Source organism: Vulpes vulpes, chromosome 2, assembly GCF_048418805.1.
Source record: "Vulpes vulpes isolate BD-2025 chromosome 2, VulVul3, whole genome shotgun sequence".
NCBI classification, from domain to species: Eukaryota; Metazoa; Chordata; class Mammalia; order Carnivora; family Canidae; genus Vulpes; species Vulpes vulpes.
Window position 1 is genome coordinate 45,783,363 of NC_132781.1, and position 26,752 is coordinate 45,810,114.

General features: G+C 40.4%; 1 protein-coding gene across 1 annotated transcript in view; it reads left to right on the top strand.

Annotated features, from left to right (window-relative positions):
- Positions 1-26,752, top strand: part of RPA1 (replication protein A1) — a 77,826-nt gene that overhangs the window by 44,888 nt on the left and 6,186 nt on the right. Inside the window, exons 6-15 of the mRNA XM_026016282.2 lie at positions 8,113-8,205; positions 11,168-11,300; positions 12,137-12,239; positions 14,853-14,921; positions 15,342-15,534; positions 15,690-15,829; positions 16,241-16,389; positions 19,312-19,444; positions 22,326-22,502; positions 24,618-24,725. Coding sequence (XP_025872067.1) covers positions 8,113-8,205; positions 11,168-11,300; positions 12,137-12,239; positions 14,853-14,921; positions 15,342-15,534; positions 15,690-15,829; positions 16,241-16,389; positions 19,312-19,444; positions 22,326-22,502; positions 24,618-24,725 — 1,298 coding nt within the window. The remainder of the gene's footprint in view (positions 1-8,112; positions 8,206-11,167; positions 11,301-12,136; positions 12,240-14,852; positions 14,922-15,341; positions 15,535-15,689; positions 15,830-16,240; positions 16,390-19,311; positions 19,445-22,325; positions 22,503-24,617; positions 24,726-26,752) is intronic.

Consider the following 26,752-nt stretch of genomic DNA (forward strand, 5'->3'; position numbering starts at 1 on the left):
TTGGATGATTTTCTGTATCTACCAGTATATATTTTTGTCAATATGTGTATCATTGGTATGTACCTATACTATTTCTAACAATATTTTACTTAGATTTAAATTTCTTATGCAATATTTAGGAATAGGTATTATTCATTATTAAGAGGTGTTGGAATTTTTTTCAGCCTGATCATGATTGGATTTTTATTTTTTTGCAGTTGTTAAGAAAGTACTTCCTAATAGAAATTGAGTTCTTGTTACTCTGTATACTCAATGGTCTTTTAGCTGATTTTTCTCAGCTGGTTCAGTTGCCATTATATATATATATATATATATATTTTTTTTTTAAGATTTTATTTATTTATTTATTTATTTATTTATTTATTTATTTATTTATTTAAGAGTGCCTGTGAGCAAGAGAGAGCACAAGCAGGGAGAACAGTAGAGGGAAAGTCAGAATCTGACTCCCCACTGAGCCAGGAGCCTGACGTGGGGCTCCATCTTAGGACCCTGAGATCATGACCATAGCTACTAAAGGCAGCCACTTAACCAACTGAACCACCCAGAAGTGTGTGGCACCCCCCCCCTCCCCCCACACCTTTTTTAAAGCAATCTCTATACTCCTATGTGGGTCACAATCCTGAGATCCAGAGTCCATGCTCTAAGCTTGCTCCACTGACTGAGCCAGCCTCACCATTATAATGATAATAGAAATGATAGGTGTGAATGCAAGTAACCTGCAGAGCTAGAGTCTCCTTTTTTTCTTTTTAAAATTTATTTATTTGAGAGAGAGCATGATGGGAGGTGGGGGGGAGTGGCAGAAGGAGAAGGGAAGCAGACTCCCCGCTGAGTGGGGAGCCCAATGCAGGGCTCCATCTCACCAACCTGAGATCATAACCCTAGCTGAAACCAAGAGTCAAACATTCAACCAGGCTGAGCCACCCAGGTACCCTAACAGTCTGTTTTTTTTTTTTTTTTTTTTTTTAAGATTTATTTATTTGACAGAGAAAGGGAGAACACAAGCAGAGGGAGTAGCAGGGAGAGGGAGAAGCAGGCTCCCTGCTGAGCAGGGGATCCCAGGACCCTGGGATCATGACTTGAGTGGAAGGCAGCTGCTCGACCATTGAGCCACCCGGACGCCCAAGAGTCTGCTTTTTAAATGTCCTATTTCCCCCTGGTTCAGGACAGTGATAGGAAGCTATCATAGAGCAAAAGAGTCTAAGAATTATGAACTTGATTCATCTTACTAGAATGATTTCATTTGCAGGTAGCACAAAACAGAAGATTAGCATTAGTTGATTGCCTACATTGCTGCTTTGGGGTATAATTTCAGTTTTTAGAAAGATTTTCATTTAGCCATAAACTAATTTCAGGTTTTGTGGTCAGTAGCTGTGTTGCAGTGCATTACATTGAAAGGCAGTTGGGACACCTGGGTGGCTCAGTAGTTGAGCCTCTGCCTTTGGCTCGGGTCGTGGTGCCAGAGTCCTGGGAGCAAGTTCCGCGTCGGGCTCCCTGCATGGAGCCTACTTCTCCCTCTGCCTGTGTCTCTGCCTCTCTCTCACTCTCTGACATGAATGAATAAATAAAATATTTTAATAAAGAAAGAAACAAACAAACTGAAAGGGAGTTGTTCCTATTTAGAATGCCCTAGGACTTCTGTCATCCATTTGGTTTCAAATGCTCTTGTCTCCTGTGCCAGATTTGCAAGTGTGATCCAACGCAGAGTTAAAGATTACTCTAATAAGTGAATGATCACTAGGTATTATGGTTCTTAGTTATGTTCTATGTAACTAGAGTTTTGTCTGCCAGAATTGGTTGCTTACAATTAAAGATTAACTAGATGGTGGCAAAGTGGATGGGTCTAGTTAGACAAACCTGGTTAAGGTTAGGTTCTGCCTCCTGCTAGCTGTGTGTGACTTTGGGCAAGTTACTTGGCCTCTTTAACCCAGTTTCCTCATCTGTTGAATGAACATAATAATACCATCTTTGTCCTAGGCCTGAAGATTAAATGGATTAGTACATTTAACCTTATACCTGGCGCATAATAAACACTCAAAGATTGGTAGCTATTATTTGTTGGTTTCTGTTAAGTATACTGTGCTTCATCAAGTCTGAGAATTCAGTGGTTGTAATAGACTGTACCATTATATTATGTACTGATAAGAAATTATAACACATAGATTACCTATTAGATTATATCGAGGACATGCAGTTTGGCTTTGGGATTGATTACCTGTGGGTTTGATTCCTGATGAATCCCATGCTGTCCATTCTTTACTCTCTCCTCTGGTAATCAAACTCTCAGCAAGTTCAAATCAGCCATACTATTTAGCTCCCATAGAATTATTTTTACCTATTTCCTTTCTAATCTACCTTAGTATTAAAAAATTACATACTGTCAATTTTTTTAAAGAAGTATGTTTTGGGGTGCCTGGCTGGCTCAGTTGGTAGAAAATGCAACTCTTGATTTTGAGGGCCTGAGTTTGAGCCCCACATCAGGTCTAGAGCTTATTTTAAAAGAAGAAAAAAAATAAAAGGAAGAAAGGGCAGCCCGGGTGGCTCTGTGGTTAAGCGTCTGCCTTCAGCCTAGGGCCTGATCCTGGGGTCCCCAAATCGAGTCCCATTTCGGGCTCCCTGCGTGGAGCCTGCTTCTCCCTCTGCCTGTGTCTCTGCCTCTCTCTCTGTCTCTGTGTCTCTTATGAATAAATAAATAAAATCTTAAAAAAAAAAAAAGAAGAAAGACATATACTTTGTTGTGCTAACATAACTGCTCTAGCTTCTTGTGCACCATAGTTCTATGTGGCTTCAGATTTAGTACCTGTGAAAAGATATACAAGATATCTATTATACTTTTTACCAAAAGGAGTTACTGTTGTAGTACTTTTGTGTAAAACTTGTCATCTCCCTCACCCCGATTTTCTCTCTCTCTCTCTCTGTCTTTGGAGGGGGTAAATAAACAATGCCTGATTCTTAAGGAATAAACTTTCAATCCAAGTCTCTTGTCCTCACCAGAAAACTATTGTGGAGCAGGGATTTGGGCTTCAATTCTTATTCTCACAGCAAACCAGATTTTGCTTCAAATAGTTAGCAGTTAATTACACTTGTCTCAAATCAAAAGATTCCAATTTTGTTTTTAAGATTTAATTTATTTGTTCATGAGAGATAGAGAGACAGAGACATAGGCAGAGGGAGAAGTAGGCTCCCTGCTGGGGGAGCCTGATGTGGGACTCGATCCCAGGACCCTGGGATCAGAACCTGAGCCAAAGGCAGACCCTCAACCACTGAGCGACCCAGACTTCCTGGGAGAGAAAAGATCTGATAGATTTTTAGCTACTGCAAATGGAATATATATATATATTTTTTTAAGATTTTATCTTATTTATTCATGAGAGACACAGAGAGAGGCAGAGACACAGGCAGAGGGAGAAGCAGGCTCCATGCACCGGGACCCCGACGTGGGATTCGATCCCGGGTCTCCAGGATCGCGCCCTGGGCCAAAGGCAGGCGCTAAACCGCTGCGCCACCCAGGGATCCCTACATAACTTTTTCAATCATTATCTCAAACTCAACTCTACTCATTAAACTACAGCTCTCAAAAAAAATAAAAATAAATAAAAATAAACTACAGCTCTCCATCCCCTACTCCTGGCCAGTCTCTAGTAACCACTATTCTATTTTCTGTCACTGTAATTTGATTACCCTAGGTACCTCATAAAGGTTAGTTACGTTTTTATATAAATTAAATGTTAAGAGATCAGCATCATCCCATGACCATGTCCTACTCAGCAAGATACTTGAAGAAGCAGGCATGATAACAAGGACGAGACTTTATATGTTTGAGACAGTGGAACTAGGATGGAGTGGGATTTATTTGTATGGCTCCATCTTTAAATGTTTATTTTTTTATTAAAATTTTTTTTTAAGATTTTATTATTTATTCATGAGAGACACACACAGAGAGAGGCAGAGACACAGGCAGAAGGAGAAGCAGGCTCCATGCAGGGAGCCCAACGTGGGACTCGATCCCGGGACTTGATCCCGGGACTCCAGGATCATGCCCTGGGCCAAAGGCGGCGCTAAACTGCTGAGCCACCCAGGGATCCCATCTTTAAATGTTCAAATCTTTTGATTCTTTTGAATATATTTCATGAAGCAAGTAAGAATAGTTTTATTTTTTCCAGTTATTTAGCCCTAATACTGTTCACTAAACAACTCAGTTTTCCTATGGTTTAGGAAAAGGTTTACTTTAAAATTTCAAAATGCTGGGCACCTGGGTGGCTCAGTCGATTAAGCATCTGCTTTCGGCTCAGCTCATGATTCCAGGATCCTAGGATCGAACCCCACATTGGGCTCTCTCCTCAGCAGGAAGTCTGCTTCTCCCTCTTCCTTTGCCCCTCTCCCCTGCTTAATGCTCTCTCTTACTCTCTCAAGTAAATAAAATCTTTTTTTTTTTTTTTTTTTAAGATTTCCTGGGGTACCTGGGTGGCTCAGTGGTTGAGCATCTACCTCTGACTCAGGTCATGATCCCAGGGTCCTGGGAGCGAGTCCCACATCAGGCTACCCACAGGGAGCCTGCTTCTCCCTCTGCCTATGTCTCTGCCTCTCTCTGTGTGCCTCTCATAGATAAACAAATAAAATCTTTAAAAAAAAAAAAAAAAGGATTTCCCCGTACAAACCTAGATAAATAAATAAAATTGCAAAATGTCCCATCACTAGGTACTTTGTCAAAGAAGAGCAGTTTTCCCATGCAATTTCATATGAACGTTGTAAATTCAGAGATGATGGGAAAGCTGAAAAGTAAATCCAAAAACTCATTATCAATAATCTAGGTTCTTTTTTCTCTGTAAATAAAGTATCTCACAACAAAAAGAAAAGGCATCCAAATTGGTAAGGAAGAAGTAAAACTTCCACTATTTGCCAATGACATGATACTATATATAGAAAATCCTAAAGACGCTAGAACTGATAGATGAATTCATTGAAGTTGCAGGATACAAAATCAATGTATAGAAATCTGTTGCATGGTGCACGTGGGTGGCTCAGTCGGTTGAGTGTCTGACTCTTGGTTTTGGCTCGGGTCATGATCTCGTGGGAATGAAATCATCCTGGGACTCAATCCTGGGACTCTGGGACCACGCCCTGAGCTGAGGGCAGACACCCAACCAAGGAGCCACCCAGGCATCTCAACTTTAAGTTGTATTAAATCATAGTAATCAAAGCAGTATACTACTGGCCCAAAAATAGACACATAGATCAATGCAACGGAATAGAAAACCCAGGAATAAACCCACAATTATATGATCAATTAATCTTTAACAAAGGAGGAAAGAATATATAATGGGAAAAAGACAGTCTCTTCAACAAATTATGTTGGGAAAACTGGACAGCTCCATGTAAAGGAATGAAACTGAACCTCTCTTTTACACCATACCCAAAAATAAACTCAAAATTGATTAAAGATGGGCAGCCCAGGTGGCTCAGCGGTTGAGCGCCACCTTCAGCCCAGGGCAGGATCCTGGAGACCTGGGATCGAGTCCCTCGTTGGGTTCCCTGCATGGAGCCTGCTTCTCCCTCTGCCTGTGTCGCTGCCTCTCTCTCTCTGTGTGTATGTCTCTCGTGAATAATTAAATAAAATTAAAATTAATTAATTAATTAAAATTCAAAAATATATATCCTTTAAAAAAAATTGATTAAAGACCTAAATATGAGACCTAAACCATAAAAATCCTAGGAGAACATAGGCAATAATTTCTTTGACATTGTCCATAGCAACATCTTTCTTAGATGTGTTTCTGGAGTAAAAATAAACTATTGGGACTACATCAAAATAAAAAGCTTATACACAGCAAAGGAAACAGTCAACAAAACTAAAAGTCAACCTACAGAATGAGAGAAGATATTTACAAATGCCATGTCTGATAAAGACAATATCCACAATATATAAAGAACTGATACAACTCAATACCCAAAAACCAAATAACCCAGTTAAAAAATGGGCAGAGATATAAACAGACAGTTCTCCAAAGAAAATATACAGATGGCCTACAGACACAATGAAAGATGCCCAACATCACTCATCATTAGGGAAATGCAACTCAAAACTACAATGAGATGTCACATCATACCTGTCAGAATAGCTAAAACCAACAACACAAGAAACAAGTATTGGTGAGGATGAGGAGTAACGGATCCCTCTTGCCCTGTTGGTGGGAATGCAAACTGGTACAGCCACTGTAGAGAACAGTATGGAGGTTCCTCAAAAAGTTAAAAATGGAACAACCTTAGGATCCAGTAATAGCACTATTGAGTATTTACCCCCAAAATGCAAAAACATGAATTTAAAAGGATACATGCACCCTTGTGTTTATTGCAACATTATTTACAATAGCCAAATTATGGAAGCAGTCCAAGTGTCCACTGATAGATGAATGGATAAAGAAAATGTGGTAAATATATACACTGTAGTATCATTCAGCCTTAAAAAGAAGATTAAAATCTTGCCATTTGCAGCAACGTGGATGGAGTCAGAGAGCATTATGCTAAGTGAAATAAATGAATCAGACAAATACCATATGATTTCATTCATATGTGGAATTTAAGGAAGAAAGCAAATGAGCAAAAAAAGAGAAAGAAGCCGAGAAAGAGACTCTGAACTCTAGAGAATAAACTGATGGTGACCAGAGGAAAGGTGGGTGGGGGGATTGGTGAAATTCGTGATGGAGATTAAAGAAAACAAGTTCTCAATTTTCCCTCCATAGGAAGAGCTAAAGAATAAGCAATTCTGTTTTAACCTTTTTAATTTTATGCTAAGTTTATTTTACTCTAATGGCACAGTTAATAACTCTCATTTTGTTGTACTAGTTAAGAGTAATATTGGCAGAAGGAAATGAAGTCAGTGTTTAGTAGGCCCAGTTGAGTGAGGGCTTTGGGAAACCCAGCAGGAATAAGCCTAGTGATTGGAAAAGGCAGGCAGGGAGCCCTTTCATCAGTCCTCGCCATTTTGTTGCTAGGACTTTCTAGGAAATATTTTTGAGCTGTACTCTGTGCTGCAGGTACTCTTGGTGAGCAGCCTGGATTAGGTTGACTTCTGCTTTCAGTGCCCCTCACAAAGGCAAAATCAAATTCCATAAATCAATTATTTTTTAATTGGGTATATTTTGCAGTTTTAACATTCTTCAACTCATAAACATTTGTAGAAAGGGTGAGGGGCAAATAAATAGTCTCATGGTGTGGGATTTCTTATTTTCCGCTTGAGAGACCTGTTCCTTTCCCCCTCCTTTCCTTTTAATCTTTCTGTTTCCTTGACACACCTGCTTCTGAACTCCATCTCATCTCTTCCTGCTGTGACAGTTCACTAGCACTTCACGGTACCTAAGGCTCTTTCAACTCTTATTTTCCATCAACTGTCAGTTGCAAAATAAGGTTGCTTTGTTTGGGAGGGAAAGGGTAGAATCCTTTCTGAATGTCTCCTTTTCCTTTGAAGCAGGAGCACTTCAGAGACAATTGAACTGCTTTTAGGCTTTTCTTACCACCCAGCTTTTTCTTCTGATAGATCCTACCTTGAACACAATTATGTTGATGACATCGATCTGTTGCTATGGAAATAGTGATGATGTCATAGATTCAGCCAGTGACTTGACTTCAGGTTCATGCAGGAGAAATGGGCAAGACTTTAGGAGAGAACCTCATTAAAACTGAAAGCTATTGGGACGCTTAGGTGGCTCAGTGGTTAAGTGTATCTGCCTTCTCAGGGTGTGATCCTGGGGTCCTGGAATCGAGTCCCACATCAGGCTCTCTGCATGGAGCCTGCTTCTCCCTCTGCCTGTGTCTCTGCCTCTCTCTCTATCTCTCATGAATAAATAAATAATTTTTAAAAAATCTTTTTTAAAAATCCGAAAACTATCAGTTATAAGCAGGTGAAAGGTAAATGGAGCTAACCTTTTATATAATGAAAACAGATGTGAACTCTTAGCAAATGGACTGCATGTAGTTGAATACCCCAGCATGAATTCTGACCCATGAGAGTCTAACAAAATTAAAAATTTACATTTTCTCAGAGTATTTCTTCTACTTAAGTTTAAATCTTTTAGCCTGAATAATTTGCACTAAAATTGTTTTTCTTTTGGTCCTCAGGACATGGGCAGCAGCAGGCCGTTCCTTCTCCAGTCTCAGCAGCCAATCTACCAGCCAACAAGCCCCAGCAACAGAATGGGAGCTCAGCAATGGGTAAATGGCCACATGAAGACATGTGCTAGATATATGTATCAGGCTTCTGAATAATGTTTTGAAATTTAATCTGGGACTAAAGGGAATTTTTCAAAATCCTGATCATGATAGTTGGTTCTTGCAGAGGGGAATTCCAGTTCTTACTATAAAGTGTGTGATTGAAGAAATGATTAAAGATAGTCTTTTAAAGATACTTAATATGCCTATTTTCATCAGAATGATATACTGTTCTCTGTTAATAGTTTATTTGGTACTTTCTTACATCCTACATTTTATTACACTCTCTTGACTTTGTGAATTTACATACCTTTAAGTTCTTGCCTTTTAACTATTTGGAATCCACTTGTCTCTCTCCAAGTTTCCCATTCAGGGTTCTCATAGGTATTTATCTTAACGTGAAGATGGTATCATTTATGTTGGTCCTAGGTTCTGTTTCTCGGTCTCATGGATGAGAAATCTTCCTTTACCTTCTCTTGCAATAGGTCCTGAGAGACTGTAATGGAATCATTTTGTTTACTTTCTTGCCTTCACTTTAGGAACTACTATTAAAAATGAGAATTTGGGTTGGATTTATTTTTAGAGGTTCTTTTTTCTGTCACAGCTTCTTATGTCCCACCTCTTCTCCCCTCAACTCTTAATTACTAATTTTCAATGCTGAAATTTTAAGAAAAGCAAGGTTAAGACGTCACTAATGTTACTGAAACTTTGAGGACATGGGACTTTTTCCCCTTTGGTTTTTTATGTTTTTATCTACTTTGCAATATCTGTCAATCTTATCTTCTATCTCCTTTTATAAGTGGATATATTTATTTATTTTTTTATTTTTTTATTTTTTTTTAATTTTTATTTACTTATGATAGTCACACAGAGAGAGAGAGGCAGAGACACAGGCAGAGGGAGAAGCAGGCTCCATGCACCGGGAGCCCAACGTGGGACTCGATCCCGGGTCTCCGGATCGCGCCCTGGGCCAAAGGCAGGCGCCAAACCGCTGCGCCACCCAGGGATCCCAGTGGATCTATTTATATATACAACTTGCAAGTTATGTACTGTTGAAAGAGGTCACGAAATAGATTTAGTATCTAAAGTGGTGAATAATCTAATAGTCACTTCCTTAGGCTGAACTACAAGTAGTATGTTATTCCTCTCCCTCCCCCCACAGATGTATTTTCCCAATTGTCAATCTTTGGCTTATATTAACTTTTTTTTTTTTTTAATTTGTTTTTTGAAAGTGAAAGAGAAGAAACAAGCAAGAGAGCACAAGCAGGGGAGTGGCAGAGGCTGAGGGAGAAGCAGGGCTCCCTGCTTGCAGGGGCTTGATTCCAGGACCCTGGGATCATGACCTGAGCCGAAGGCAGAAGCTTAACCAACTGAGCCACCAATGAGTCCCTAACATTTATTTTTAAAAATCAATTAATGTTGTCTAAACACACATCAACTGGGTGGTGAAAGAAAAGAAGACTGTATTGAGGGGAAGTGTGTGTATGTGTGTTATAGAACTGTATCTTATAGATAATATTAGGTATATGTACACATGCATATATTCTTCAAAGTTCATGTGCTTCTTGCATAACTTTGAGGCAATTATTACTGTCGTATGTATAGTTTTCTCTTGACTCCCCAATTAGAATAGAATATGTTAAGATCCAGGACAGTCTCTGTATAGTTTTTACTAAATACTGCAAATACCTAGAATGGTGTCTTACAGGTTTGGAAACTCAATAAAGAAATGCTGAATAATGGTAGATTTACATTTCCAGCCAAATTCCATCCTAAAGAAATGCTTTGGTAGAGAAGATATGAAGTAATTGGACTGAATTGTTTTCTGAGTTTGGAGGTTGAAACTTCATAAAAACTGCATATAGGGCAGCCCGGGTGGCTCAGCAGTTTAGCACCGCCTTCAGCCAGGGCCTGATCCTGGAGACCCGGGATCGAGTCCCACATCGAGCTCCCTGCATGGAGCCTGCTTCTCCCTCTGCCTGTGTCTCTGCCTCTCTCTCTCTCTCTCTCTCTCTCTCATGAATAAATAAAATCTTTAAAAAAAAGAAAGAAAACAGTTTTCTGAGGATGTTTGAGGTAAAATATTTGTGGTAGGTACCCTTCACCTCAGATGGTTCATCCATTATGTACCTTACCTCCTAGCCTTTCCTTTTGCTTTTTTTTTTTTTTCTTATGCAACTAGTGACTTACTGTCAGTATTACCAGTCAAGGAGGTTGCTTGATTTTCTTTCTCTAACCCATTATCTAGCCCATTGATACAAGAGGACAGTCTAAGAAAGATGGGCCAGAACAGTGTCTGGACTCACCAGAATTACTATCTTGACTTCAGTCAGAGCTTAAGTCAACAGATAAAGTAGTAAGCTTCTGTGTGCCCAGGCTTCATTCACAGTTACTTTCCTAGCCTCCTGTTTTGGTCTCTGTTTGTTTTTTGGGGGGTTTTTTTGCTTTGTTTTTGTTTTTAAGATTTTATTTATTCGTCAGAGACACAGAGGCAGAGAGAGAAGCAGGGTTCCTGCAGGGAGCGCATGTGGGACTTGATCCCAGGACCTCGAAATCATGCCCTGAGCTGAAGGCAGACGCTCAAATGCTGAGCCACCCAGGCGTCTGTGGTCTCTATGTAATCTCCATATCTCTTTGATTATTAAAAAGGCAGAGCTTTGCTTTCATTTTATATTTCACCAGTGACATCTCAGTAATTGAGAGTTATTACAAAATTTGTTTAAAATTTACATAGAATAGGGCAGCCCTGGTGGCTCAGCGGTATAGCGCAGCCTTCAGCCCATGGTGTGATCCTGTAGACCCAGGGTCGAGTCCCATGTCGGGCTCCCTGCATGGAGCCTGCTTCTCCCTCTGCCTGTGTCTCTGCCCCCCCCCCCCATCTCTCTGTCTCTAATAAATAAATAAAATCTTTTTTAAAAAATTTAGATAGAATAATGATGATCCTCCTTTGTGTTTGTTTTTAAAGGTTTCACTGCTTCTAAGACTTACGGTGCCTCAAAGACATTTGGAAAACCTGGAGGTACCAGCCTAGCGAGTAGTTCTGGAGGAACACAGGTCAAAGTGGTGCCCATTGCCAGCCTTACTCCTTACCAATCCAAGTGAGTTACGCCATAGAGTAAGCTCAGGATATACCTATAATATGATGTTAGAGGTTATTATGGGCTCTTGAGGTATTTATGTCTGAACTTCAGGGTTACCATATATAAAATAAGTTTCATCTTTTTTTTCCTTGAAAGGAGAAAGAGGGTACAAATTGTGGTGACCTTTGACTCTCTTACTATGAAAGAATGGCAAGAAAAACAATCTATGATAGCCTATAGAGTTTCATTTGTTTTGAAAGAATTTTAATTGAAAAATACTTAATGTTTAAAGAATCCATTTATTGTCTTATGAGAAAAAATAAATATTTGTTGTATTTCAGAAGGCATTTCACCTTCTATGATATATAAGTGACTTTTAGTCTAAAAATTGTTACTGTGATTTAGTTGACTAACTAACACTGTCCCATATTTATATTCAGTGTGGGCTAGAATGGACAGAAGTTTGACACCAGTTTGATCAGTTCCCATAATTGAAAATAGTGGCAAAATATAATTGCTGTTATTACTGCATTTTCTAGCTTAGAACCTTTCATTAAGGGGATACTGTTGCCTTCGTGTTGCTTTTTGGAGAAGGGAGAGCGTTTATAAATTTGCTAATTTGACAGGAGAATGAGTTAGTGTTAAATCATCTGATACGTTTTATTACTTGCTTATTCTATAAACTGTCAAACCTGTATGTCATCTTGGGGTTTTAATCAGTTGGATTAAAATACAGCTTACGTTGAAAAATGGAATATGCATAAGGTAAGAAAGGCTATAGGAAGATAATAGGGAACCTTTTAGATCTTTCCCAGTTAAGACCTGAGTACTAATATAATCTATTTGGTTTTTAGGTGGACTATCTGTGCTCGAGTTACCAACAAAAGTCAGATCCGTACCTGGAGCAATTCCCGAGGGGAAGGGAAGCTTTTCTCCATAGAACTAGTTGATGAAAGTGTGAGTAGTTGTCAAGTGGGAAAATACGAGTAGTCTGAGAAAGAGAGCTCATCTCTGTGTAAGCCTATGTGATGAAAAACAGCAGTAGGCCAAAAATAAACATGATTATTATTGTTGTTTTTCCTCCTCTGTAGGCTTTTAATGCTGTCTGGGGGCAAAGAGTTAAAGGTCTTTTTTTTTTCATCTTCAGAAGGGGAGGTATAGGGGGACGGGCAGAGGGAAAGGGAGAGAGAGAGGTTTTTTGTTTTTGTTTTTTTTTTGAGAGAGAGAGAGAGAACCTTAAGCGGACTCCACTCCCAGCTTGGAGCCTGACACCAGGCTCAATCTCACATCCCTGAGATCCTGACCTGAGCTGAAGTCAAGAGTTGGATCTTAACCAACTGAGCCTGCCAGGTGCCCCAGAGGGTTAAAGCTCTTAAATAAAATCCTTTTAGTTTATTATATGTTATGTTTTTCTGTTTTTTAATTTATTTTTTCTTTTTAAGTAGGCTCCATGCCAAAATGGGGCTTGGGCTCATGATGATCACCAGTCACATATTCAGGGCACCTGGCTGGCTGGCTCAGTCCATAGAGAATGCAATTTTTTTTTAATTGTTTATTTATTTGAGAGAAAGAGGGTGTGAGCCAGGGAGTGGGAGGGCAGAAAGGGAGGGAGAGAATCTCAAGCAGGCTCCCCACTGACTGTCTCACAGCCCTGAGATCATGACCTGAGCCAAAACCAAGAGTCCAACACTCAACTGATTGAGCTACCAGGGCACCTCTAGAGCATGCAACTCTTAAAACAAATAAAATCTTTAACAACAACAACAACAAAAGGTCACATACTGTACCAATGGAGCCAGCCAGGTGCCTTTAAAATCCTTGATGTTAGTGATTTTATTTTTAAGTAATCTCTACACCCCACATGGAGCTTGAATTCATGACCCCAAGATCAAGAGTCACACAGTCTAAGTATTTATAGCAGTAGAAATTAGTTTTTAATTGTTTGAGCAGCCTCATGAGTAAGAGAAAGCAAAGACACTCTGACCTGTTTGCAGGCTAAATTGAAGGCCTAAGAAGTGATGTCTGCTTATAAGCAAAGTGTTTCTTTGGGCCACAGCAGAAGGCATGCAACAGCCACCTTGAAAAGTGAATGGTTTTGTGGGAGGTGGATTCTACATGTGCAGACTCTGTGCTTCACTTAAACAAAACCAAACCATGATGAAGAAACAAAAAAATCCAAGTTGTAGAATCTCAACAGTCTTGTTAGCTGTTTCTCTGTTAGTTCTGTTTATAATTCTTAATATGTACTTGACATATTATTTTTAAGCTGCTGCATATTTCCTAGTGGTTCAAACTTCTGAGAGGGTAGAAAACAGGTGGTTTGGGTAGGTGGTGGGGTAGGTGGTTTTGGTCAGTGGTTTGTTTTCATTGTTTGTTTTGGGAAGATGGCCCAATACCCCAAATATACTGACTGTATGGTGGCAGAATCAATATCAGAACCTAATTTTTTTACCAGATTATTGGTCTAATCTATCAGTTGGCTAAAATTTCAGCCCTTTGTTATAAGTTTCTTATCCATCTATAGTTGTTTTTGTTTTAAGTCATCTCTACACCCAACGTGGGGCTTGAATTTAGAACCCTAAGATTAAGAGTCACACGCTCTGCTGACTGAGCCAGCCAACCAGCTGCCCCCATCTATAGTGTTTTGACTAATGGAAAAGTAAAATTGAAAATCAAATCACAAACAACTCGAAAACATGACGTATTCTGGTATTTTGTCAGCGATTCCCAAATATGACGTAATTGCCTGGTGTGAACATAAGGGCAGCTGGTGAATCATTGGGCTCATCATGCTTCCTTGTCGTCTGCATTTATGTCACTCAGTGTTCAAAATTTGTTTTTATTTTGGTTGTCAAAATATTAAAATCACTAGGTTTCTTTTTTTTTCTTTTTTTTTTCTTTTTTATTTATTTATTCATAGAGACACAGAGAGAGAGGGAGGCAGAGGCACAGGCAAAGGGAGAAGCAGGCTCCACGCAGGGAGCCCGACGTGGGACTCGATCCAGGGTCCCCAGGATCAAACCCCGGGCTGCAGGCGGCACTAAACCGCTGCGCCACCGAGGCTGTCCAATCACTAGGTTTCTTATGTTTTTTTGTTTTGCTTTTTTTAAGGTCTCTAACTTGAGGTTAATAAAGTACCATACTGGGATCAGCTAGTTAAGCCTAGGTTGTTCCATTGTGCTTAATAATTTGAATATATGGGCAGCCTCGGTGGCGCAGCGGTTTGGCGCCGCCTGTGGCCTGGGGTGTGATCCTGGAGACCTGGGATCAAGTCCCGCATCAGGCTCCCTGCATGGAGCCTGCTTCTCCCTCTGCCTCTCTCTCTTTCTCTCTCTCTCTCTCTGTGTCTCTCATGGATAAATAAATAAAATCATTAAAAAATAATAATAATAACTTGAATATATGACTTCTAAAATGTGTGTTTCTGGAGTGTCTATGGCCCTATCACACATGCCTTTTGTGCTTGTGTTATTGCCTTAAAGATGTCATTTTGACACGAAAGTGTCCTCTAATTTTAGGGGCAAAACTCAATGAATGCAGTTCTAAACCTGTTCTTGCATGCTTCTACAGGGTGAAATCAGAGCTACTGCTTTCAATGAGCAAGTGGACAAGTTCTTTCCCCTCATCGACATGAACAAGGTAGGGTAGTGTTGTCTTGAAAACTGAAACAGGGGATCCCTGGGTGGCTCAGCGGTTTAGCACCTGCTTCAGCCTGGGGCATGATCCTAGAGTCCCTGGATGAGTCCCATATCGGGTTCTCTGCAGGGAGCCTGCTCCTCCCTCTGCTTATGTCTCTGCCTCTCTCCGTCCCTCTCTCCCTCCCCCTCTCTCCCTCTCTCCCTCCCTCTCATTCTCTTTCTCTCTGTGTGTCTCTCATGTATAAATAAAATCCTTAAAAAAAAAAAAAGAAAGAAAACAAACAGTTGAGTGGTATGGGGAGGATTTGAGGGGACGCTCATCCATTTAAGAACTGCGTAGTGGTAAGGAGTTTTGTTGTTGTTTTTTTTTTTTTTTAAATCTGGTAGACTCCCTACATTCCATGGCTTCCCTCTTTTGCAGGTCTATTATATCTCTAAAGGCATCCTGAAGATTGCTAACAAACAATTCACAGCTGTTAAAAATGATTATGAGATGACCTTCAATAATGAGACTTCTGTCATGCCCTGTGAAGATGGTCATCATTTACCTACAGTTCAGTTTGACTTCACAGGGATTGGTGACCTAGAAAGCAAGACTAAGGATTCACTTATAGGTAAGTCTGCGTGTGAGAGCAAAAAGTTGTGATTATTAGTTTTGTTTGCAACATATAAGAGAAGTGTAAGACTTAAGTGCTTGCCATTCAACCTTTGATCATGCTGTAATGGCTGCCTTGACCATTTTTGCTAACACATTGTGCCTGTACTTTAGACATAATTGGGATCTGCAAGAGCTATGAAGAAGCCACCAAAATCACAGTGAAGTCTAACAACAGAGAAGTTTCTAAGAGAAATATCTATTTGATGGACATGTCAGGGAAAGTAGTGACCGCTACTCTGTGGGGGGAAGATGTAAGTATGTGCATTGAGCAGTCAGAGCATGTGCAGAAGGCAGAGACGTGAAGAGCCGGATGGCTGTCTTGTCTTAGAGTTATGGGGCTTTGGCCGTGTAGGCCCTTCCTAAAGAAGGATTGAGCTGTCCGAGGAATGTCTGAAATCCTTTCTTTGATTTACTTTTGTGAAATATGCTGTGATTTAAGTTTTACACAGTGAAATGATCTTTCCTCTACTCTAGATTAGTTTTGCTGTATCTTTGAGCAGATTCTTATGTGCGAGGTTATCTTGGTTAGATTACATATACCATTTATTACATTTACTCTGTTATTGACTGTTTTCCTTGTTTTCTATAAAAACGTTCAGTGTGTTCTCCCTGCCAGCAACACCTGTTCACTGTATTTGTTGGGTGTTTTTGTTATTACTCAGGCTGATAGATTTGATGGTTCTAGACAACCCGTGATGGCTATCAAAGGAGCCAGAGTTTCTGATTTTGGTGGACGGAGCCTCTCTGTACTGTCTTCAAGCACGATCATTGTGAATCCTGACATCCCGGAGGCCTATAAACTTCGTGGATGGTAGGTTTTATGGGACTAAACAAAGGGGTTATTTGAGCCTGGCCTTGAGAAGAGCTGGCTCTTTTGGTTCTTACGATCAGTATGTGAGCTATCTGCAGAGCAGAGGGCTTTGTTATTGAATGGAGCAGTTCCTATATTTCTAGAAGGCATTGTGCCTTCTGAGACGATGGTTTTAAAGCTCTTAAACTGACAAACCTGCAATCCCATGACAAACCCAGAGATTCCAGAGGAGGCCGTCAGAATGGAAAGGCTGCCTGCTGACCTCGATCCTGCCAAAGTAAGGTGAGGGTGGATTATACCAGCCGTGTGCTGAAGGACTGTAAGCTAGATAGAGGCAACTTCCTTTCCTAGGTTTAGAGCTGTGGGCTTCCGTGGTATTGGAGAAGACTGTGTTCCTTGTTCTGTCCAGTTGTTGGTGCTGATCACATCTTCTAGTGTATGTTTACTGGACTCTGATAAAATGCAGTGGGAACAATGGGCTTTTGTTGGCAGTACATGGTTATTCCCTAAGCACTCAGGGGATGAGGAGAGCCTATTAAAATCTCCTCACTATAGCTAGCTTTTTTGGGTGTTAAAACTCTGCCTTTAAGTGGCACTTCAACTGAAACATGATCTGTAAGAATTGATATGGTCAGAGAAAACACTTTCACCAGCTTGAGCTTTAATAATTTATGGGCAGCCCTGGTGGCTCAGTGGTTTATCGCCGCCTTCAGCCGAGGGTGTGCCTGGAGACCCAGGATCGAGTCCCACATCAGGCTCCCTGCATGGAGCCTGCTTCTCCCTCTGCCTGTGTCTCTGCCCACCCCACCCCCCCCGCCCCATCTCTCTCTCTCTCTCTCTCTCTCTCCCCCCTCTCTCTCTGTGTCTCTCATGAATAAATAAATAAAATCTTTAAAATAATAATAATAATAATAATTTGTATAGCTTAGTCCCAGGGGAACTATGTCAGTCTCCCCCTACTCCTAGGGTTTTAGCGATTAAAGAATTAGCTCCTGTGACATACTTCTCACTTTTATTCTGAGTGTAATGTGAACCACTAGCAGTAGTGTTTGAATAGTTGCATGAAACATCTACTAGTACAGTGTTCATGTCATTCTAAGCCAGCCTCCTGAGTAGCCACTCAAATCTATGTATAACTCTCCTGGTAGCTGGCATTACATTACAAGGTAGGGCCTGTTCATAGTCTGTCAAGAAATAAGCACTGCTTTGGTTTGTCCTTATTATCTGATTTTCTTTTGGGCCCTAGAGCTTGACCCCAGGTTAATTGCATGCTCACATTAAAGTCTTCATATTTTACTTGTCAGTTACAGTGATTCTGGTCAACATAAGAAGACATAACTGTCTCCAGAATAAAATAACTTGGCATTGATCAAATAGAAGTTCAGTGCACACACCTCACACAGGCAAGGATTGGAGATACTAGATCTTGGTTATAACAGTGTGGAATTTTTTTATTATAAGAAGGGCTGCCTCTATCCTTGCTCTGTTGATTCCTGATGAGCTATCTTTGGTGGCAAATATCTCCTTGGAGTTACACTGGTATAGCTAGTAGTGGTGAAACAGATTTATGGACCTTGCTGTTCTTCTGTGACAGATTTAGCCGCTTACCTGACAGAATGTGAAGACAATTGTCTGCAGCTTAGGGCAACATCCATTCTGTTTAGATGGTCTCTTTTGAAGAAGCCTGTTCTTCTTGTGTGTGGTTAGCTTTTAGTTTTCCTCCTTTTAGATATACTGACATGTTTTTAATCTCAGACTGACTCTTCCATGCCACAAGTATGTTTCTGAGCCACTTTCTTCATATCAGCTGATACGTGATCAAGAAATATAATCAGTCTTAATAATAATGCAGCACAGATTTTTTTTTCATTTAATTTATTCATGAGAGACACAGAGAGAGGCAGAGACATAGAGGGAGAAGCAGGCTGACAGCCTGACGTGGGACTTGATCCCAGGATCCCAGGATCATGACCTGAGCCAAAGGCAGATGCTCAACCACTGAGCCACCCAGGTGCCCGATTAATGTTAATTTTAATATTGGCATAGGTAAAATCTCACAAGATGAATCTATGATAGATAATATCTACTTAGGGTTATATAATCCTTTAAACTCTATATCAGGGTTATAAGATTTTTTTCTCTTAAAGATTTTATTTATTTTTTCATGAGAGACACAGAGAGAAAGGCAGAGACACAGACAGAGGGAGAAGCAGGTTCTGTTCAGGGAGCCCGACGTGGGACTCGATCCCGGATCTCCAGGATCATGGCCTGGGCCGAAGGTGGCACTAAACCGCTGAGCCACCCAAGCTGCCCAGATTTTTTTTATATATATATTTTATTTGAGATAAAGCACAGGCAGGGGGAGGGGCGGAGAGAAAAGGACAAGCAGACTCCCCACTGAGCATGGAGCCTGAAGCCGCACTCAATTCCAGGACCCTAAAATTATGACCTGAGCTGAAGTCAGATGCTTAATTGACTAAGCCACCCAGGGGCCCCAGGCTTATAAGATCTTTTACCATGGGAACATTTTTTTGCCACCTTGTTATAAGTGGACTGTTACTCTCTATGCTGTTATATGTCAGTAATGATAAAAATGCAGCTACTGACTGGGAACAGGCATCACTAGCCTAAAGAATTATATACCAGTTGCTAATTTAAGAAAAGGTTCTGTTGTGTTTTGGCACTGTCTTTCTTCACCACTGGGGGGCATCAAAGCAGTTGAGATGAAAAGAGGTCTTTCATTTCCTGCAGTTGTCTTAAGATACTAGAAGGAAGATACTAATTCCAGCCCATGTGACCATGACCTGTGAAAGTTGGACCAAGTAGGGGATTGGGGGTGTGTGGGTAGCCTGTATCTGGCATCTAAAAACAAGCAGCATATTCAATAAATATATAAAGTGCCTGTCGTTCTTTATTTTTCAGGTTTGACTCGGAAGGACAAGCCTTAGATGGTGTTTCCATCTCTGATCTAAAGAGTGGAGGGACAGGAGGAGGCAACACCAACTGGAAAACTTTGTATGAGGTTAAATCAGAGAATCTAGGCCATGGTGACAAGGTATCCCAAGTTCCTAGTTTTCTTCACAAAAGCATGTAAAGTGTGCAGGAGGATGAGTTTTCAAGCCTGATTTCTGGGACCAACTATCTGACATTCATCCAGAGCTATGATTCTTAACCAGAGCTCTGACCAGAGCATGGTGTGATGGTTGAGAATCACTGGCAGATTGAGGGAGCCATGCCAACATTATAATAGGACTGTGTTGTATCTCTCAGATATCTTCAGGCAGATAAATGTTAAGAACTCTGACTCAGAGAGTTGGGTTTTTTTTTTTTTTTTTTTTTTTTTTTTTAATTCATGAGAGACACAGAGAGAGAGAAACAGAGACATAGGCAGAGAGAGAAGCAGGCTCCATGCAGGAAGCCCAATGTGGGATTCCATCCTGGGACTCCAGGATCACGCCCTGGGCTGAAGGCAGGCGCTCAACCGCTGAGCCACCCAGGCGTCCCACAGAGAGTTGTTTAATTCTTAAAGGGATCTTAATGAAGTGGTAATAACTTCAGGTCCATATTTATTTTTGCTGATTGTTCCTGCAAATTAAAATGCCCACATACCTAGAAGATGCCTTTTGAGGTTAAAGCCAACACTGAGCACAGAACCATTAGGCTCTGTCAGACATCAGGCAGTCCATGTGGGCCTTCACTGGCTGCACAGTACCAGCCTTATCTCATGTGCCAAGCATTTGCCACTATTCTCTGACAGGAATTGTCTCTCATACTTGATTTTAGTTACATCTTCCTTTCAATGGTTGTATGTAATGACGCTCTTCCCGTCTTGATCTAAACCTGTATTCTGTCAGCAGTTCAGTATTTAAGTCATTTATTTCTCCTTTATGTTCCCCAAAACATAATTCCTACTTTTATTATTTTCATGTCATATACTATAGTTTTTATTCTTTACTGTCTCATTTTGCTGTACTCCCTTATCCGTCATTGTCATCAAAGGCACTTTATAATGCTGTCATTATAGCATCTTGAAAATTAAACATGAGACAGATCTATGTTGTTCTGTCATAGGAACAGCTGCTCTTGAGGTTCTCTTGTCACTAGTTTCCCTCTTAGATCTAAAATACGTAGTAAGTAATCAGGCCTGGAGGCACCGGGCTGGCTCAGTTGGAAGAGCATGTCACTCTTGATCTTGGGGTAGTGAGTTCAAGCCTTTCATTGGGTGTAGTGATTACTTAAATAAATAAACTTTAAAAAAAGAAGAAGAAATCAGGCCTCGAGGGTATCTCTGTACCCAGACTTTAAAGTCATAATACTGAATCTGGATCTTACCTGGAAATACAGAAAAACTCAATAGGCATCTCCTAGGAGATTTTCTTTTCTTTTCTTTTCTTTTCTTTTCTTTTCTTTTCTTTTCTTTTCTTTTCTTTTCTTTTTTCTTTTCTTTTCTTCTTTTCTTCTTTTCTTTTTCTTTCTTGTAATCTCTGCACCCACTGTGGGGCTCAAACTCACAACCCTGAGATCAGGAGTTATCAAAAGTTGCATGTTCTGGGATCCCTGGGTGGCTCAGCGGTTTAGCGCCTGCCTTTAGCCCCGGGCACGATCCTGGAGATCCGGGATCGAATCCCACGTCGGGCTTCCGGTGCATGGAGCCTGCTTCTCCCTCTGCCTGTGTCTCTGCCTCTCTCTCTCTCTGTGTGACTATCATAAATAAATAAAAATTTAAAAAAAAAAAAAGTTGCATGTTCTACTGCCTGAGCTGGCCAGGCACCCTGAGACATACTTTCTCTAGTGCTTTCTAGATTGAGGACTCACCCAGTCTCTTTAAACATTCACATTATTATTTTGCCCTTTTTTTTTTTTTGGTCTGAGACATTGGGAAGCCCCAGAGGTTTCTGACCTGGCTCTGAATTCGGAGTACCCCCCAGAGAGAACTGCTCACCACCCCCCACCCCCTTATTCACTCCATATCCTTTCTGTGGGAGTCAAAAAGAAAAACAAGTAGGGACCACATAAAGCCACAAATGCACATGACTCCGTCCTTGCTGCATTTCTTTCTCAGTGCTCTCGCCACTTTGATGGCTTAGACCGAGGCTTGTCACAGCAGCTGCATGTGGTTGTTTGCACGTTGTGTAACGATGCTCCTACATCACAGCTCCTACATCACATCTCTGAGTAGCTGCCACAGAGACCATGACTGAATGGCTCACAAAGCCTAAAATATTTCCCTTCTGGTTTTCTACAAAGTTTGCTGCCATGGCCTAGACAGAGATGAGGGTGAATGTGGGCCCAGAAATCACTCCTGTTGTTTTTAATGTGGGAGGATGTTGGACACAGCTACACCAGGTTTGCCTGCATTACCCTGTATTTCCTCCATTGATTACCTTTGAGGTAATCAGAGGAATGGGAGGAACAAATCTTTGTCTTTGAAGTCTTTGTTTTTCATATAGTCTTTCTCTGATTTTAGTGAATTAATTTGGCCTAATTTAGAATTTGCTTTTATTGAGTGATCCCTGGGTGGCTCAGCAGTTTAGCACCTGCCTTTGGCCCGGGGCATGATCCTGGAGTTCCAGGATCGAGTCCTGCATTGGGCTCCCTGTGTGGAGCTTGCTTCTCACTTTGCCTGTGTCGCTGCCTCTCTCTGTGTCTCTCATGAATAAATAAATAAAATCTTAAAAAAAAATTTTTTTTTTGCTTTTATTATGAAGGGATAATATGCTTTAGAACTTAGTTTATTATCTTCATAGGTTTTGCAGTCAGCACAAGTGATTTCAAAAACCATATCATAAATGATACCCTCTAATGACACTGTGATCTTAAGGATTTGTAGATTAAATAGTGCTTACATTTTAAGGGCAAGCTTTGGGTTGCTTCTAAGTCCTCTCTCAAATGTAGGCTTTGGTTTCCAGGTCTCATGTCACTCTTTTCTTCCAAAGGCTGACTATTTTAGCTCCGTGGCGACAGTAGTGTATCTTCGCAAAGAGAACTGTATGTATCAGGCCTGCCCAACTCAGGACTGCAATAAGAAAGTGATCGATCAACAGAATGGATTATACCGCTGTGAGAAGTGTGACAGTGAATTTCCTAGCTTCAAGTACCGCATGATCCTGTCAGTAAGTAGAATGGGTAGATGAGAATCACTGTGTTGTTTCTTGAGTCCCTACCAAGTGCCAGGCTTTGTAGAGACAACAGCAAAAACAAGATCGCTTGTGGTAGGAAGTCACCAGATGAGTAAGTGCTAAGGAGCTTCTTTTTTGTTCTTATCAGTACAGCAAGTAAGGGGCCTTTCACTCAACTGAAGAGCAGTCTGTTCTGCTAAAAGTTCTTTTTCCTACAAGAAAGTTGCATTTAGACACCCAGCTGATTTTAGCTGCTGTGCTTGTAGTACAGTTACAGCATTTGGTGACACTCTCCTGCTCACTGTTATGAAGATAAGTTAATTTGAAATGGCATTTCTGCAGAGCAATAATTATACAGCCAATGCCTATATTTAGTTATTTTTCTTGTAGATAATCTGTTCCTCTTAGCCTTGGTAGAACTGACTTCTCAGGAATGTAGCTGCATGCTAATGTGGGAGTGTGGCTTTTTTACATTGTGAGAATTGTTTCTGTTTTAAAAAACCTTTAAGTGAGGGGTATACTTTTTAAAAAATCGTAATACATGATAATAAAGGTATAAGAAAATAGGCATTCTTACATTTTTCTAGAAGGTGATTTAGCAATAATATATCAGTATCCTTAAAAATGTTTATATTTTCTGGCATATTAAACATTTGGAGGGAATTTATTTTAAGGAATCATCAGAGATGTTACAACTGTATGAAGTATGAAGTTATTTGTTACTGTTATTTTTTAAACTTTGATACAACTTAAACTTCCTTAATGAAAAAAAAAAAAAAAAACTTCCTGAATGTTCTACTAGTTGATTCCTTTACTATAAAACCTTAATGTGGGATACCATGAAGCATCAGAATTTGCCAGTTATTTGACAGTTTTCTATAGTTAGTTAAAATATATGAAAATGATCTAAATAAATGTTCAGATTTATTCACTGAAATAGCAAATTTTAAATGGTATGTTTGATGCAGTTTTAAAGTATGTACACACACAAAAAACAGACTGAGAGGACAAATCCCAGACTGCTGATAGAGGGTATTTCTTGTTGATTCCTAGTTTCTCCTGCATTTTCCTTTTTTTTTTTTTTTTTCCCCTTGCACTGAATACTCTTGTAATAGGAAAATTTTTTAGTAGTCTTTTTAGGTAAAAAATAAAGGATTTTACTTGTCCTTTAAAGTGTTAGTTCAACAGGGAAGTTCTACATTTAAGCTTTATATTTTTACAGAAAATAAACATAAACAACTTCATTGAACTAGGATGGAGAAAATTGTTTTATATGGTTTATCAGCCTTTCTATGAAACTCGTAAATAGTAATCCCAGCATACTTGGTTTCACAAGATCCTGACCCATTTGTCCCCATTGTTCCCCTCCTCAGCCCTATTGGGTTGTACTCTTTGCCTCTAGGATGACAGTGTGGAGTAAACAAACTGTAGGTGTGGGGGCGGGGGTGATATATTCTCTCATATATGGGAATGTCTTTAATTTTCTTGTCCCCCATTTTTTCCATCATAATCTTTGATACTAAAGCTCCATGTGTATGCCAAGCAAATATGTAGATCATCAAATGATAAATTAAAAAAAACTTTGCTTTCTTATTTGTACTAAGACTTTTACTTTAGCAACTGGATTCTGTGTGATCCACTTTCTTCCCTGACTCTCCCCCATTTAATTTTACAGTGATCCAGTTGGAGACACTTGAGCACTCATTTTTGTTGCTGGGAAAGTTGCTGGAACTAGTCTTATGGGACACTAGGATGTGTAGTTAAAAATGCAGAAAACCTGCCCTCACACTTTGGAGGCTTATTCAAACCTTTTGTCCAAAGGGCCTCATGGCTGGAGGCAAGCCAAGTCTGAAGGAGTTTAGTTGGATTGTTATCTCAACTGAGATCTGAAATCACATATTCACAGCATATCATGCCTTTGCAGTACATTTTAAACTTATTTCTGCAATCCTTTCCACATTGTTTGGGAATAATATGGCATACAGACAGAGTGGTAATGGTTTTTCCCTGGGGATTATTTTAGTGAATGGAAAAGTTAATCTTCCAGTCTTCTGAGTATGTCTTCCTTTATTATTTCTTGGCTAAATTAATATATAATGTGTTCTTTAGGTAAATATTGCTGATTTTCAAGAGAATCAGTGGGTCACTTGTTTCCAGGAGTCTGCAGAGGCCATCATTGGACAAAGTACTGCTTATCTTGGGGAATTAAAAGAGAAGGTTGGCCTCATCTTTTATTATTACTATTAACAGTTGCCAATAACGCCCTTTTTGGCTCTTTAATTTTGTAAAATTTCTTTTGGGTGTTGTGTATAGTTTCTCGGTCTGATGGTTATTTGAAAGTTCATCTGATTCTGTCGAATTTTGCCCACTTTGGGTGTGCTAACAATGAGTAATCAAGTAATGTATAGAAAAGTGCTTTAGGTGCACCTGGCTGACTCACTTGGTAGAGCATGCAACTCTTAATCTCAGGGTTGTGAGTTTAGGCCCCATGTTGGGGCGTGGAGCCTGCTTTAAAAAAAAAAAAGTGCTTTAAAAATAGCACTTTGCAAGTATAAACCACTCATTTCTCCTTTACGGTTAGTACACTAAAGTTGATGTGCCTACAATCACTTGAGATCTGGAAGGTATCTTCTGAAGTACAGATGTGCCCTTTTAACATAATAAACACCTTCCTGTAAAGTTGAGTCAAATCCTGTGGGTTTTTTTGTTTTTTTGTTTTTTAAGATTTTATTTACTTATTCATAGAGACACAGAGAGAGAGAGGCAGAGACACAGGCAGAGGGAGAAGCAGGCTCCATGCAGGGAGCCCAATGTGGGACTCGATCCCGGGTCTCCAGGATCACGCCCCAGGCTGCAGGCGGCACTAAACTGCATCACTGGGGCTGCCCAAATCCTGGTTTAAATTCACATACAGGGGATCCCTGGGTGGCGCAGCGGTTTGGCGCCTGCCTTTGGCCCAGGGCGCGATCCTGGAGACCCGGGATCGAATCCCACATCGGGCTCCCGGTGCATGGAGCCTGCTTCTCCCTCTGCCTTGTGTCTCTGCCTGCCTCTCTCTCTCTCTCTCTCTCTCTCTCTCTGTGACTATAATAAATAAAAATTTAAAAAAAATAAATTCACATACAGGTACTTGCTACTCGGGCTCTTCAGATGCAGAGATTTCTCTCTTAAGAAATAACTTTTTTTTTTTTTTAAGATTTTATTTATTTATTCATGAGAGACAGACAGAGAGAGAAAGAGGCAGAGACCTAGGCAGAGGGAGAAGCAGGCTCCATGCAGGGAGCCCGATGTGGGACTCCATCCCGGCGCTCCAGGATCACGCCCTGAGCTGAAGGCAGACACTCAACCGCTGAGCCACCCAGGTGTCCCACAAAGTAACTTTCATAAGATAACTTTATCCATTTCATTTTTATGAATTTGTATTTTCACATATGTAGGGAATAAATTACTAATTATGTACTTTATTATATTGTATTGTAAATGTAGGAAAGATACTCAAATAAAAAGTGTAAAGATGGGGGCGCCTGGGTGACTCATTTGGTTAAGCGTCTGCCTTTGGCTGAGGTCATGCATGATCTCAGGTTTCTGGGGGGCTCCCTGCTCATTGGGGATCCTGCTTTTCCCTCTCTGCCCCTCCCTGTGCTTGTGCCCATGCTTGAGCTCTCTCACTCTCTCTCAAATAAGTAAAATTGTTTAAGAAAAATGTATAAAGGGGGATCCCTGGGTGGCGCAGCGGTTTAGCGCCTGCCTTTGGCCCAGGGCGCGATCCTGGAGACCCGGGATCGAATCCCACGTCGGGCTCCCGGTGCATGGAGCCTGTTTCTCCCTCTGCCTGTGTCTCTGCCTCTCTCTCTCTCTCTCTTCTCTCTGTGTGACTATAATAAATAAATAAAAATTAAAAAAAAAAAAGAATAGTACCTACTAAAAAAAAAAAGAAAAATGTATAAAGGGCAGCCTGGGTGGCTCAGCGGTTTAGTGCCGCCTTCAGCCCAGGGCCGGATCCTGGAGACCCAGGATCGAGTCCCACGTCAGGCTCCCTGCATGGAGCCTGCTTCTCCCTCTGCCTGTGTCTCTGCCTCTCTTTCCCTCTCTGTGTGTCTATCATGAATAAATAAATAAAATCTTAAAAAAAAAAGTCAATCAATATAACTCACCACATCAATAAATTAAAGAAGGAAAAAACATTTAAAAAAAAAAGAAAAATGTATAAAAATGGTCAATGAAAGCTGTGTTTTCTGGGCCAC